This window comes from Antedon bifida, chromosome 3 (assembly GCF_963402885.1).
Source record: "Antedon bifida chromosome 3, ecAntBifi1.1, whole genome shotgun sequence".
Lineage (NCBI taxonomy): Eukaryota > Metazoa > Echinodermata > Crinoidea > Comatulida > Antedonidae > Antedon > Antedon bifida.
The window spans coordinates 2364716-2382083 of record NC_136228.1 but is presented as its reverse complement, the minus strand read 5'-3'; the positions used below and the strand labels follow the sequence as shown (position 1 = coordinate 2382083).

Genomic DNA, 17368 nt, shown 5'->3' with positions numbered 1-17368 from the left:
TTTATTAAATATCTCCCTCTATACTGTAGATTAAGTGTATTAAACTAATAAAGTACCATACGTGCAGTTATGAAGGTTAAGAAAAATACGGGTTTAAAAACTGTTTTAGTGTCACGAGATAATAATAGAATTATACAAAACAATTAATGGATGGATCTTATTTTAGCTTAGGCCTTAGGCTTTCACTGAGTAATAAGTAGAAATTTCAGATAGGCCCATGTGCTTATAGTAAATGCTTGTATGTTGTATATATCACAGTACCGTAGGGTATATAATATATGCAAAAATAGTAGGCCTAGTAGTAGGTATGTCTGTGCGCAAAACAAAAGTTCGAGAGTGCAAGAAATATAATAAATTAATAATAATAATAAAATAATTAAACACAGATAAGACAATTTTTACTGTAACTGTAGGCTAACATTGTTTTAAAGCAATCGATGTTGATTAGCTACTACTGCAGTAATAGTTAACTCCTGCAGTAAAAGTATCGAACAGTTTCATATGTTTTCACTGTGAACAGTCATTGATTATGTTGTGTACTCCCGCCGCAAGATGGCTCACTACTAGATTTTCTATATACCATTACTCCTATTTCAATCAAAATGATATCGGAGATTTTCTATTGGTAATTTAAATAACCAGACTTGTCGTATAAATGTTTAATGATTATCATGTTTTCTTTGACATTACAACTTGCATTTAATATATTACATAGTTGAATTATAGCGTGGTATTTATTTACCGTATTTAGGCCTCGATTACGGAAGTATAATACGTATAGTATCGAAGATATACACACAGTATGATATGCCTAAGATTGAATATTTCATCAGGAGAGGCCCATTATAGGTTTATATGATTAGGCCTCTTGTATTAAAGGTGTGTTCAGACATGGAGAAGTAAGTTAAGCTAACTTATTTCGCCATGGTTCAGACGACGACGACGATGATGATGTTGATAAGGATGACGTCATAAGGCTTACATTTCGATATACTTAATCCCCGAATTCTAATTAATTGAATCGTTCATATCTAGGCATATATTGATACTTTTTAAAAATTTCACTTACAATTCATATCAATAAGGAATAGGAGTAGGCCAATAGCTAAACAAAAATAACGCATATATATAAATTTTAGACAAGTGTGTACACTTTCTCACGTGATCTATATGTAGGTGGAACGTAGAATGATTTCACTAATATAAGGTTTAATGTGATCACCTATAATTGTATGGTTTCGGCAGAGGGGAGGTTGAATGTTTTTATACTGTTATTGTTTTTTAATTGCTTAAAGATGTATTGTCCCCCAAAAACATAGAAAAACGTAGGGAAAAAATGTTTTCACTTATAAAATGAATGAATAAAACAAAAAAGAGAACCGAAGTTCGCCGCGGCCGACTCCCTATGCATTGTAGCTGCACACAACACAAACGCGTTTTACTTACACAGTTGAGATACATTAATTTGTGCTTGACGTTTATACTAATCATGAGGAACAAATGAAACCATAACATTTCATAATTTCCAGTTTTAGAATTTAAATTGATTTTCACACATTTGGACACAAATCCTATAGCAAAGCTCGACACACCTCTCATATTGGTCGATAATTCGATACGTGCTTTATCCGACAACAGGTTTTGTTTCCTGATTCGTATAACTGGACAATTTAAACAGCAAAACAAGTAGATCTATAGAAAGTTGCAACGCATGCGATCGATTCCAACTTTTACATTGCAATGACGCAATTGTTTTGTAGGTTTTAACATGTTGTATAGGTAGCGTGATGTTGTATCGCCACTCGATTTTCTGTGCTGTATCTCCACATAAAGGCCAAATTACACTGTATCAGGATACATTCTGTAATACAGCATCTTATTTATATCACATGTGGTGCCTGTATCATGCAATGGTTATACGGTCATGGTTTATAATATACTAGGCGATGAATGTGAAACACAAGTCACCGCAAATCAAAAGAAAATTTTTGTTAATTATTTCGATTTCTACAAAGAATATATTTCTTATTTCTTTTCTAATAAAAGTTCGTCCTTTAAATGTGTTTAGCTTCTGTAAGCAAACCAATTATTCTTGGGTAATATTGTATTTTAAAATAGATTGCCATATAACTTTATTTAATCATTAGGCATATTATTTTATTATTACTAGAATGATTGAGCTTGGCCGGCAATAACGCCGATTTTATACTGATAGAAAAAACACTACAGTATATATACTATATAAAGCCTGTTTTCCTGTCGACGTTATTCGACGCTATCGTTAACAATAATCGACAATCTTCTACGTAAACATTGAAATGTTTGATAGCGTCGAATAACGTCGACAGAAAAACAGGCTTTAGTCGTATAACTAGTGGCCGCAGTGGAAATAATAAGAACAATTTTGGATGCAGTGCCACCCGAAATTTTCTAAACTGTATCTCCATATACCGGTATGGCATTTTGTCTAGTATCGTGGGCAACTTATGTAATACACAGTGTCACATTAGGTCTATGTGTCTATGTATCTATGTGTCACATTAGGTCTATGTGAATCGAGTGGATTTATTTTGTTTGGAAATAACAAATTGAATACTACATTTTATGCATTCATTTGATTTTATATTTTGAAAGTAGAGTTCGTTAAATCATGGGGTATTATTATTATGTATTATTTCATTGTTATTGATTGTACCATGAAGGAATTAGTTTATAATATTGTACAAGCCACACATGTTACACACATGTGAGGCTGTATCAAGGAATGGGTCTATGATACCGTATATACTAAAAATACATTGTAATAAACAGTGCCTAAACCCGATTAAATTATACAAAAGGAAAATGTAACATTTATGTGTATGGACTTTGTTCTTATTGTTTTTTTTCTATTATATGATAATAATATATATATTATGTACGGTGAAAGTCAGAAATGAAGTTGAATTGTATACAAAAATCATTATGCAAATTACGACACAGTCAAGACACCGACACAAACCAATAGAATAATGAATAAATTAAACATTAATATATTATATAATAACTGAATGATTTATTCACTATGTCTGGTGATGATTATGTATTGATTTTGCATTTGATTATTTGGATTAAATAATTTACAAAAAGATGCAGATTTCTCCAACAAACGTAGTCTAGAAACATCGACACATGTTACATTGTAAAAGAATAAAAAGCGTTTCCCGCTCGGTTTTCCGCTTACCGTTACCGCTCGTCTGTGTAAATTGGCCTTTAAGGTTGAAAAAAGGTGTCCAAAAAAAGGTCTCTTATACTTTAATGTTTCATTTAGTTATAATATGTCCCCTATTAGAACAGGTATGAAAGACCCATGCATATGGGGTATTCTTCTAGGCTGCCGAAAAATGGAATTTAATTTAAGGGAATCTTTACCTAAATGGAGTATAATAATCGTATGAAACCGTGAATCAGAGCAGATACGGCAAAACCTTATGTTATGTGACCTCATTGACCTATAGGATTGTTAATAGAAGAAACGCTCGACTTTCTAATGGGTTATAATTAGCATTCTCTTATAAGTCTAATTGATTGGTTTCAGCTTTTCTTAAGCCTAGCACCAAATAATGCTACGCAGAGTATAGTATATCATTACAACGTAGATTATGATATGTAATAACAATTTACCACTATTATATTGAAATGGAATATATATTTACTTCAGCGAAGATCTATTAACAGTTAGACATTGAAAATTGCCGATTCAATTTCAATATTTTTTTTTTCATGATTTTAATCAATACATACATTCTTCTTTTATACATTTATAATATCTTAACCTGTCTAACAACCATACAGCAGCGTTCAACGCAACATGCCTTTATAATCAATATAATGTTTGAGAAAAAAAACATATTTGGATGCGACAGAACATCCGGAACTCTCGCTTGTGATTGGTCTAAAGTAGGCCTGTTTGTGATGTACGGTACTACGTTATACGTTCTACATAGTAGAAACGAAGTTTAAGAAATGTATAAGTCACCTAAGACGGGTGAAGGGCTAAGTCAGTTATATTTGTGTATCGACTCTTGTTGTCGATTTAGCAGCGAAATTTCATTTTCAAGAGTCATGAGACTCGAACTAATCGAACAGTCATTCTTCTCACGCTAGAATATGAACGTCCGCAGAATAACTATTGTACTCGATAGTTGCATAGCCGTGCGGTTAGTTATGCATGCGATATCCGCTAAATGAAATATACTTACCGCTGTAATAGAAATCGCTGTTTGTAAAGCATGGTTCTCACTAGAGACGTAACGCAGGGACGTAACGCAACGTAAGCGAGTTGACCAATGACAAGCGACTGTTTGAATACTTCATTGCTTGTGATTGGTTAAATTACTTACGTTGCGTTACGTCCTTATGTTGCGTCTCTAGTGAGAACCAAGCTTTAGGTGGCGTGCATGGGCGAATAGGGAGAAATCAAGTTATTTCTGAATGGAATACTGCAGAAACGAAACAGTACATAAATAGTAATGCCATGTCTCGATAGGATCTGTACACATGTGTAAAGTGTCATTTGAATCCATTTTGTTGTTTTCAAAAACGTGCATTTATTTATTTATTTAAATGTATAATATAAAGCAGTGTACATAGCACCACCAGTCGGGTGTTTATTTGTCGGTAAACCTTACGTAATTCCAAACGTTAACTTTTCCCTTCACTTTGAATCCGATTATTTGCTTAATACTATTATCATACATGTCTCAATTTAGTTTAGTATATAATATAATATTGATTGGTACGTATAGACAAGCTAAATAAATATTGTAATAGCACAGCATAAAAACAGATAAAAATAGAGTAATTTAATAAATGACGTCATCGTCTAAAGAAAATATGGTAGTCTCCGATGTTATTGTATATGTATTTACTAATTATCTTATTAGCTTTATAAAAAATGCAATATGCGTTTATATTGTGAATCTCATCGGATACTACTGTGCAATACTGTGTGTACAAGAATTGCCGATTATCGGTTCTGTATCTATAATTTGCCCAGTATCATAGGCAAGTTATATGATACCGCATCACATATGGATCTTGTTGGACCTGTAAAGCTTGGTTGCCACTAGAACGTAACGCAAGGACGTAAACGCAACGCAAGCGTTTTAACCAATGACAAGCGAAGTTATAGACAGTTAGCAATCACAAGCGAATAAGCCATCGCTTGTGATTGGTCAATTCACTTGCGTTGCGTTACGTCCTTGCGTTGCGTCGCTAGTGGGAACCACGCTTAAGAATACGGTGCGCAAATAAAAACAAAATGCACGTTCTATTTTTTATTTCACCATATTTTGTATTCACCATAACATATTGTATTGTATGGTATGGTATCCTAATTTTCAGCTATTTTATTTATTTTTAATTGTTGATTTTTAAATTATCGTTTAACTTAAATGTTAAATTTAATATTAATTGTATGAATTGGTTATATGGAGAAGGTGTGGGGTGGAGGTGGTGAAAAACATTACAAAAGATAATAAAAAGGAGGATACACATTTGATTCACGCGTTCATCAGTTGATAAAAAAACGTTCGACATTTGTACGCGCGCGTCAAATTTAATTTCCACGGCGCGACACGCGACTACGCTCGAAGAAAATGCGCAGACAGTTCGATTAATAGTTCTGCACTGAAAGGTCGCTCGCTAATAATGATGATCGCAGCTTTAAAATGGCGTTTTGAATTACAGAATAGTATAAGTCTGCAGAAGCGGTCAGTTTAGGATACAGCATACACAAGCTGATGGAAACAACACGTTTGGTAATAAAAGGCGCCATACAAAAAATTTTAGTTCAAACTCAAACCATAATCCTTTTGAAACTAAAAACTGAGCCTAATAAAGCGTATCATGTCAGGGAATAAATCCAATGTAAATAGCTACAATAACGACAGAAAAAGCATTTACCCTGGAGATAAAAGTAAGGGCACATCGCTTAACCTTATTGTAAAAATGTATTCTTTAAATTGGATGGATTGAATAAATTATCATAATATCAAGACGGACGGAACTCTGTTGAGTAATTGTAGAAATAACAAAATAGAATAAGTTCCTTTTCAATAATATGATAAACAAAATGGTATGATAATGATGAAATAATTTATGATAGTTAATAGTGCTTGTAACGCCGATATCCTCAGAAAAAACATTCCATTAATACGGGGATATACAATACAAGGAGTTTCCTCAACCTGTTGTACTGTAGATGTTTTTAAAACTGAAAATGGGGGGTAGGGAGGAAATAGGGACTGGAGAAGGGGACTAGGGGTTGAACACAATCACAGACGTACGTGACATTGTCTTTGTAATACAGTAGAGTAGGTAGCAAATTATACAGCGAATATAAAGTGTCTGAATATACGATTTACGATATCCTCAAATAGAAGTTTTGCCGGAGTCATGGACCGAACTAAAGGCCATTCATTAACCATTTAACATTCACGAAGATTGTCCTTACATGGAGGTAAATAATATACCTCCATGCTTATAGAAAGGAAGCTGCATCATACAGTGTTGGATTTTTAAGATTGTATTTAAAAAAAGACAATGCGGTACACATTTATTCATTGCGTGACGTAACTCTAGAACAATCAATCTGCCATCCGTCGCTTCCTTTTTTTATTCCACTATAGTAATTGGCTACATTGTATGGAGTCATATCATTTTCACTAAAAGTGTGTGCTGTAATAACGTAATGATAATCACTATAAACTTGAGAATTTAGCCCCAACATATTGTCTTCCAAATAATTGAATACACTTTTTTGTTCATACACTTATTGGATCATTCGTATTCATTTGTATTACAAATTGGATGCGATTGATATTGTATATTATTTAACAAGTTGGATGAATGAAGAGCAGCGGTTAAATCAATAGATTGCATCGCGTAGATTGACATGACGTGAAATAGAGAAGAAAAGCATGGGCGGATTCAGAGTAGGGGGTGGGGGACTCCATCTCACCCCCTTTCCCTTTTTAAATGAAAAAAATAGAGCTTCTACAGTAGTTCAAGTTCATTAACATTTGTAGGTCTAATGGTTATCAGCAAGAAAATAAAGGAAACTAGAGTAGAAGACCGACTACTGTAAATGACGTCTATTATTAGGTTAACATTAGAAGTATTTTGTACTCTCATAATGAAATGTTTGGGCTATGGAAAATTAATAAACAAAAACAAACACCCCTCTTTTTATCATCCCATTCGATTATCTGTAATGTACTGTACCTCTATATGACATTATGGTCAGTATCATAGGCAATTGATGTAATACAGTGTCACATATGTATCACATGTGACATCTGTATTAGTGTATGATAAGGTTCAGATGTAACACTGTATCACATTGCGTATGATACCTTAGCAATTATAGAGAGAATCGATTAGGCATCCAAAAGGAATACGTGTTGTAGCAATATATGAAAAAAAAACATTATAACGTTGAAAATGTTTCTATTATTTTCACAAAATTGCCTGAAGGCCGATAACCAGAATGTTTCCACACTTAATAAATAAAAAAACTGAACGTGAAGCATGACTTTAAACGAAGGGCTTACTAGCTCGAATACTGACAGACAAGACGATGACCCTATACTGTGTAATTTGGCCGAGTTTATACTAATGTTTTTCCTTCATCAGATAAGCGAACGATTAACTACAGAATCAATATATAGTGCGCATAATATGCAGTACGTAGGAGTAGCATTGAAGTCAGTAGTAAAGAGAATATTTAACTTGATCCATTTCGATCTAACAAAAAAAAATGCTGGCTAAAAGATGAGTCCACTACAATAAAGATATGAATAAAGAGATTTCATGGTCTATCAGAGAAAACCTACGTCTAGGAAACCTACAGTATAATGCGTGGATATGGATGGTCACGGAAATACTACAACAGTGCCATAAACCTCTTTAATATTATAATTTCGATATACAGTAGTCAATTATTTCAACAGCCATATTAAAAATGTTTTCTAATAATATAGGACAAGGAAATATATACCGTATATTACAATTTGAACTTGATGTCTTACATTTTAGGATGGGTACCGTAACACAGGACACGACTCACCACTTAACTACTTGATTCGAAGCCTTTATTAACAGTATGACCGCATAAACAGTCAAAGAGTCCGAAACGTGTTTACAATACCAAAAAATGTTCTACTGCATGCGAGATTCTCTTTTCAATATTGTATTGAGTAAAATTATAAATTGTCTGAATAAAATTTATTTCCGATATCCTCAAAGTTTTGCCGGAGTCATGGACCGAACTGAGACCATTCCTTAACCATTTTAACATTGACGGCGAGTGTCTCCTTGAAATGGAAGCTGCATCACACAGTGTTGGATTTTTTGATTTTTTTGTGTTTCACATAATATGTATATAGTAGTAACTTAACTTAACCTTACATGACATAGGTACCACAAGTGATATACATGAGATGCTGTATTACCAAAATATTCCTTTGATACTTCGGGAATAGATAGTATGTGGACAGCACTGGAAATTGAATCGGGTGAAAAAAACAGCACGGCAAAAAAAAAAATGGGCTTATTTCACGATGTTCATTCTGCTTCATGCGCGGAATAGCAACACAACATGATAACGTTGTTTGAATGAATAGGAATAATCAATGGTCAGAGAATGGCATACTTTCACGTCAGGATGAAGGTAATTCTAAATGACAATATTAATCCATGATTAGGTAAGTTTGTTGTTCAATTGGTTTTATAGCCAGAAAGAATAAACTAATAAAATGCAGGCTATGCAGATCCAGCAGACCGTAAAAAGGGCAAAAAAAACAATTATTCAAAGAACGTCGTCGAGTCAGACCACTATAATACGATATTTTATACATATATTCGGATAGAAACGGCAATATCAATGTTATATTCATTAGTTCAATTATTTACTATTCTATTATATAACCGTACAAGAGCGATATCATGTCTAAAGCTCTGTCTACACTATATCAAACTTTATGTGACAAAAAATTGTGATGTGCCCATATGGACATGAAGATGTCATTATCACTACCATATTTGGGCATATGACTACCATATTTGGGCACATCACCTTTTTTTGTTAAACTAGTTTGATAGTGTAGACAGAGCTTTAGCAACAATGCGTCTTCAGCAAGTCATTTGTTCGGCTTTCTTATTTGGTTGTGTTTAGCTTTCCAACGTAATGAACGTAGTAAAGAAATTGAGCGGCGCCCCATAGTTTGCAGAACGTCCATATGGACTAGAGGGTTGCGTTAAGTTTATAATGTAGGAGTATAGGGGTGCTACGGTGTAGGCATGTTGCCGTCAGCCTGGTACTCGGTCACTAAACACATTATGATACCGTACGAGAATCGGCTAGTGCTAACAAAGTTATAGTAGGCCTACTGTAGATTTGAACGAATACGTTCATTCTACTGATCTCCAACAAGACTAGGAAACACTCATCTACAGTACTAAATGAGGAATTCGTTCAATGGGGCTACAATTTGGCGCTAATTATACCAGGTGTCATTAATATCAATGATCTCTTTTCACCTATAGTAGGCCTAATTATCGACAGATATTTCTTAACTTCTCTTTAGGTCGAAATAAATGTATCTAAACGAATTAATTCATTTTTTTCGTTTCACTGGCGTCGTGATTGGTCAAATTACTTGCGGACCGGTTACGTCCTTGTGTTCAGTTCAAGTAGTGGGAACACGCTTTGGGGACAAGTCGACCAGTTGCTGGCAACTATAGTATAGTTTGGCCAAAATAACACAACTATGCGTATTTTTTTTAAAGAGTTCCCTCTGTTGCACCTACTAAATCAGGAAATTTAACTCAAAACCAACACTAAGAAAAAAACTACATGTTTTTTCTTTCCTCCATACCATTCATGCCAAGGTATAACTTAAGTAGTCCTACTAAACGGCAGTTAAGCCTTTTTTGGTTGTTTTTCTTCTCAGGTGATATTATCGCATGGTACATGATACTGTCGCGCGATTAATGCCTTCATTTGTGTTGTAATAACACTTTTAATGATTCTTCTACCTCTATCAAATATAATTTCTCTACGTTCTAACTAACCAGATTATTATTTTAGTCATTTACTGTCAGTAGATTACTATTTAAGGGACACCCCGCTTTAAAGCTACATTCACACTTGTAGGAACGGAAGGCGGTGACGTTAGTTAAACAATAGAAAATCATGACAACAAATCGAACGGCGCCGCCGTCATCCGTTGAACTTGGTTCCCACTATGACGCAACGCAAGGACGTAAACGCAACGCAAGCGTATTGACCAATGACAAGCGACAGTCGAATAAATCCATCGCTTGTGATTGGTCAAATCCCTTAGATTGCGTCCTTGCGTTGCGTCTATAGTGGGAACCAAGCATTACGTGAAACGGAACAAGTATGAATGTGGCTTTAAGGGGTCACTTTCTCGTGAAACTACGGTCAAGGGGACACTAAAGCTTGGTTCCCACTCTAGCGACGCAACATACGCAACATTAAGAAAATACCTTTCCAATAATTGTGTTTGCCCTCTCTCCTGCTTGAAATCAAACTTGCGATATTTGCAGCAGCACTGTTGCGTCGTTGGTTCCCACTTGTGATTACGCAATACAGCACTTTGCGTCAATCGCTGCGTTGCGTCGCTAGTGGGAATCACGCTTAAATGAGGGAACACTTGGTCGGGTCCTGAACGTGTCCCATTAAAAATGTTCAATATTAATCATCTCTATTCAGCTGATACCCTTAATAAGTGGACATTTTGCTGGGTCCCTGAAGGTGTCCCGTAATAGGGGTAGGCCTACTAATATACTTCATATCATATTATGGATTGTATTCTCATTTTCATGACCTACGATACTGTATACTGTCAACAGATATTGATGATCTATGGAATGTGACATCCGCTTACACTCATTAACTATTAATGATTATTCTGGGATCAATTCCTTGTAATACTAAGGCCTGTGAGTTGTACAGGTTAAGACAAAATCAATTCAGTCGTTTAGTTTTGCATAAAGGCCAAGCAACACTAGATTTAATGTTAAAATGGCAAATACTGTTCCTCTCGTCTTACGTACTGTAGGCCTACATTAGGTAGTGAACCTTATGAGGGGTGTGCATAAAGGTAAAAACATCCCTATCTTGCAACACGGCACAATCAGTGACGTAGTAAAATCACAAAGTTGACGCGGACGCGCGCGTACAAATATGTTTTATCAACGTTTCAACGCGCGCGTGAGGTTATGTGCGCTTTAAACGCGCGCGTAAGTTTGCATACATGTTTCAGACCAACATTTTGACCTTCTAGAGTGGTGTGTTTGGAGGGGATAAAAAGAAAAACTTGATAACTATTTGAATCACATAAAAATGAAGAAATCACTTTTGTGTGTGCCTCACATAGCAGAAATATATTATTACTACGTTCATTCAATCAGTCACGTGCAAAAACAAATGCATGTATGTATTTATTATTAATATATAGTGAGTTTTACGCTCTGACTAAATCGTCTACTATCGTCAGCATAGGAAACTATTACTGTTACGCTCTACTACATTTGTAAATAATATTTTGAACATTATGAATTTATAATTTAGAGTTTTAGGGTAATATACATATTATTCAGTGGTGATTTAAAGCCCACTTGTATGTTTATTCGTATGCCCGATGATAATTAAATTTTGCGCAAAATGTCATGATATTTAATATAGCCAATAACTGAACGGTATTCGCATGCCAGATTGCATACCATAACACGCAAGGTTCGAGGCATGAATAATACTAGAACCATTAATTATAATTCCTGTATTTATATCTGATAGGCCTATGTCGCATTCCAACAGCCTGAGCGCAGGTAGACATCAGTAATATCATGATGCATTATTATAAGCGACATGCGAACATTATATAGACCATTAGCACTGTAAACTATGTAAATTCTGCATAATTGACGCTCGTACGTACGGACATGATGAGATTCGTCTTATATAGGCCTATCGGACGCAGGTTATATAGCAATATATTCCGTTAGATAATTCGACGGATTAATAATGCCAAACAATTAACACGTACGGGACAGTGTCAATCGGAAACCCATATAGAACTTATACAGCGGTGGAGTCCGTACTGTCACTCGGACCCTGGTAAGTGAACATCTTATCTAAAATAAGTTTATACTTACCCATGTTGAAGACTTGACTCTATGGCTATGTAAATATGTCCGAATATATAAGATCCAGAATTATATGATAGTAGTTTTGTGAGTCAGCATCGCGAACGGGCTGGATTGTACTCTGTTGGTGTCAACTGTGGCTTTTCTCTTTTTAGATTTCGTTACGCATGAAAGGGCCTTCATAATAGGGGGATAACCGATTCTGGACCGTATCTGCATATCAAAGCCTATTCAACACCGTACCAAAATAATCAATAACCCTCGGGCATTTAAAAAAATCATATTTGTCATTTTCTACTGATTTTCAATAGATTGAAGGTTGAGGCAGTCATGACATGGCATAATCAATAGAAGGGTTTTTTATATAGTATATACGATATATCGATTGCGTACGTAGGCCTAACATATCACACATCAAGTACGTACGCTTCGAGTACGCGTAATGCGCCATATGTACGTATTCGGTCTTTAGTAATACCGTTTTGGATTTTGTATTTTAGCAGATTAATTAGGCAAAAACGTGGAAGTTTAACATTGGATCTTTTTCAGGTGATCTAATAATGTCAAAGTTCACCAAGCAGTCGCAATGAGCGTAATTATATATTTTAAAAATATTTTACCATGAACTATCAGAATCGAAGCACATATACAATTTTTAAGTTCTCCGCCTCCTTTTCCTGAAAGTGCCCTCAAACTAAAACTCATTTTAGGGTTTATAATTAGTCTTTATATTGTTTTTTAATTAGAGCGAATGGTATGTGTTTGGCCAACTATGAACTTCTAAAATTTGAAGCTGGACGTTTGGACGCAACGCAAGGACGTAAGAAGAAGCGGCGCCTCAAGTATTTAAACACAAATCACGACGACGCGAAGTGTCCTGATTGGTCAAGTCACGTGCGTTGTTCCTACGTCGTCGACGTAATGTATGAAGTAATAAATACGGCGACTTTCACAGACTGTATTTATAACCTGCCGTATGAGGGCAGTGTAATGATATAAATGATGCCGACGCATTATAATTCAGTGTAAACCAAAATAAATGCGTTTCTAGATTTTTCCAACGGAAAGTTATTTGAAGCAAAACAAAAAATATAATTAAGTGTATATTGCCTCTATGCCATCTAAAATAATAGGCTACAACTCTAAAAAAAACTGATTACACTATTGAAATGTAGATACTGTACCCTATAATGATGATAGAAGAGAATTATAGGCCTACATTATTGATAACAATAACAAACATATGAAACGGTCATATTTTCGTTTTGACACGACGAAGAGACGTTTTACGCGCGCATTTAAATGCTGACAATGATGGTAGCGTTCACACTCTGATGATGATAATAGTACAGCATTTTACGCGCGCGTAAACTTTATGTCGGTGTTGCTCAAGAGGACATTTCGTTTTTTACGACGCGCCTCGTGATTACGCATCTGTCGAGTCGAAACATCAGTCTCAGAAATATATTACGAGCATGCACAGAGTGACTTTTAGACTCAATGGCCACATAATCGCGTGGTGCGTCGTGAAAATCGTGCATAACTTACTATGTGTTGGAGAGCATCTCCCAAAAAATGATTGTGAGAAACTACACTAAAAGCATTATGTAAATCCGTGTGATGATGTGTATTACGTATTAAAAGATGAAATAAGCCTAAATGTGTTAATTAAAAGCTAATATTCTAATACTATCCCATAGAGGTAATTTGACAATGTCGGAAAAAGACTCCCAGCAGCCTACAAAATGAACGTTATGTAAATGAACGTTACGTATAAAACGAACGTTACGTAAACTTACCGTCACTGCTTGTCATGATGCAATTACTGATAATAAAATAATAAAATATAAATCCAAGAAATTGAAAACAATTATCACCATTGTTATATCTTAAAAATAAGAAAAACAACGTTGCACGCGGCAGGTCTATCATTAACGACAACAGTTATAGTAAACAGATTTTGAAACGTCATCGCTGAACAATACGAATAAAGTGATTACGTCACAAAACCGACAAGATAGACAATAAGGTGTGAACAGATTGTAAGATTAACACATACGTTTTATCAACAATCTATTTTATACTTTTAAAAAACAAACATTTCCACATTAAAATGCGTATCATTTACATATTAGGCCTATAGATTAACATTTTAATGATATTCTCGTGAGTGAAAAGTGATTTTAACCAAAATAGACTATATATTATAATTTTGTATTATTGACTATGAAAAAATTGTTTTAATTAAAAATTAAAGTGCGATGCTTTCTTATAAATTATGCATTTTGTTTGCATAATTTAGTTGCTTTATAGCCATTATTAGTGGTATATATCGTTTATGTTAACGGAATTTTTCCAATTGACAATAAAATTTGATTTTCTGATCACAGTGAATTTTGAGAGGTTCTTTGTTTAGGGTGGATTGAAGTGCCAGTGGCAATTTGAAACCGGCCTACTCACGATTTCATCTTATTCTAACCTCAAACTAATTATCCTAATAACTCTAAAAATAAAGCTAGCTCTGTCTACACCATCAAACTAGTTACATGTGATGTGACCAAATATGGTAATGATATGCCCAAATATGGTAGTGATATGACATCATCATGTCCATATATGGCCACATTACATTTTGTTTTCGAGTCACATAAGGTTTGATAGTGTAGAAAGAGGTTAATATAGCTGCCAAAATCAAGTGCTCAGGAGGAAATTTGTTGTTAAAAACATCGGTGTTGTTGGCCCAACTTTTCTAATTTATTAAAGGGTTTTCAGTTTTTTGGCCGATTGTCAACATTTCTGAAGACATCAGCAATAGAGTTGGCATTTTTATATTTCTCGTGTCTATGAAAAGAATGTCACATGTGACTCTGTAATTAGAAATTTGCCTATATACAAGTGTTTATTATACTGTAGACTAATTGGCTAATAACGTTGGAAGGTAATGCGTTTGATTCAGCATCAACAATATTATCATTATAACAAACAGAAGTGAAACAGTCTGTCTGCACTATCAAACTTTTTATAAGACAACAAAAAATGTGATATACCCATATATGGACATGATGATGTCATATCACTACCTTATTTGGGCAAATCACTGCCATATTTGGGCACATCACACTTTTTTTGTCAAACTAGTTTGAGGTGAAGACAGCGCTTTACTGTTATATTTGATGCTTTAAAGGTTAGCTCCGGGTTTAAAATTCATATTGCTTATTATGAAATGTAAACATTTACAACAGCATTGCTAACAACCCCACTTATTTCCTCCGTCAGTGGTCGAAAAATAAGTTAGGTTATCATAAATGTTGTTGAAAAGTTTTATAATTTATAATATAAACTTTATACCCGGTGTCAACCTTTAACAGAAAACTTTTCAAGATAAGGAAAACGACTTACCTTATTATTAGGTTATGATTCCAATAGTGGTATTATCCAGACATTATATTCACTTTAAAAAGGACTAGGCCTACATTACGGAATATAGATTAACACAGGTTTTCATTTATTGCCTTTAAAAAAATGTAAATTGAAATAAATTAAAATTTGGGTTTAAAATTAATTAAGAAATGTAGAACTCCAGTCGTACAACATTTGGATTCGAACCTACCCTTTTCTGTTTTATCGGCCATATTAACACAAGTCAATTAAGCCATACAGTAGTATATATTTACATACATTATAATATACAAGACAAACATGTACTCTCTACCTTCATTCAGATATTTTTTCTGAGGCATAGGATTTGAACTCCGGACTGGAAGCTTCTCATTAGATAGTGATTGATTAAATCACCATGTTTTATAGTAAAAACTGATTTATAAATATAGAATCACTACTGTATTATTTTACAAAATATTTATTCAAAAAAACGGGAAAAATGATGGTGGTACGACTATTGGTAAACAGTGCAAGGACAATATACAGCACGTGTTACTCAGAATATTACTATTAACAGACTTCTACTAAAATAATCTAAATTTGCAATGTCATTTAACAGAACAAAAGAATAATCGTGATGATGTATAAATGGCAAATACTACAAAACAAGGTGTTTAAACATGACGATGTTTGTCGAGTTGTTAGCGTACGGTGTTTGATGATATTGAATGATAGAATGAATGGCATATTGAATCGAGTCGAGGTCATTCTTTAGAGTAAGTGGCTATTAAAAAGGACATTACTTTATTCAAATATCATTTTATCTTGTTACAATATGTATACATCTACGAACAGACTCAATGTGCATTTAAACGTTGATGAAAATGATATAGTTGCACGCGCGCGTCAAATTTGAGTTATCAATTGCAACGCGCTCCCGTCTCTTATGTGCGTCCGTAATCACCATTGGCACTAGGATAAGGGATCACCGGTAAAATTAAATAACTATCTTTTATGAAGTAAATACAAGAGAAATTCTTAAAAAGTTTGATGACTTAAGTAAGGAAATATTTCACTTAAGTGTATGTGAATACGGCCACAAAATCCATAAAAATCATAAATAACTTTTTTCAGAGATTCTATGATCGATTAAGAGAATCGTTTCTTGCCATTTTTATATTTTTTATCTCTCCCATCTTTTTTTCTTTTATCTTTTTCAAAGGAAATGTAACTCGAAATATCAGAAGGTACCGTACCCGAATCAATAGTCACTTGTTCACATTGATTAGTGATTTCCAAATCTGTACACTGCGTCACTTTTACAATCGTATTTATAAATATCTGAGTCATTTAAACGTATAATAGCTTATTAACACAATAATTATAGAAAAACCGTTACTGAGCAATATGTAATTTAGATTCAATATTGATGCATAAATGCATAAAATTCAATGAGTAATTTAGGTTGATACCAGTATAATTTAGGAATATTGGATATTGCTTTGAATTGTACACTATTATATTATTTATTGTCACACGTAGGCTGAATTAAATTCAAATTTAAATCACGCACGGTGTGGGTACAACCGTGACCTCACTAGTATCCGCTGAGCATCACACAAAGAAAACGTATAGAAATATGCTTAACTTCTTGAATTTTACTTGCTACCACAATATAACTAATAAATCATATACTCCAGCCCATAAGGTGAGCATGGCAAGCTACCGAAGCAGCAACTTTGGATACAATATAACGAAGCTGCCGCGTTAC

The 17368-nt window shown here is 34.3% G+C and overlaps 1 protein-coding gene and 1 long non-coding RNA gene across 2 annotated transcripts in view; one reads left to right on the top strand and one right to left on the bottom strand.

Annotated features, from left to right (window-relative positions):
- LOC144838875 (voltage-dependent calcium channel type A subunit alpha-1-like) overlaps window positions 1-12502 on the bottom strand; it is a 124118-nt gene extending 111616 nt beyond the window's left edge. The window contains exon 1 of the mRNA XM_078694394.1: window positions 12226-12502. Coding sequence (XP_078550520.1) covers window positions 12226-12229 — 4 coding nt within the window. The 5' untranslated portion in view covers window positions 12230-12502. The remainder of the gene's footprint in view (window positions 1-12225) is intronic.
- LOC144838876 (uncharacterized) overlaps window positions 1-17368 on the top strand; it is a 276224-nt gene that overhangs the window by 155504 nt on the left and 103352 nt on the right. The window contains exon 2 of the long non-coding RNA XR_013611721.1: window positions 5097-5283. This is a non-coding gene — a long non-coding RNA (uncharacterized LOC144838876). The remainder of the gene's footprint in view (window positions 1-5096; window positions 5284-17368) is intronic.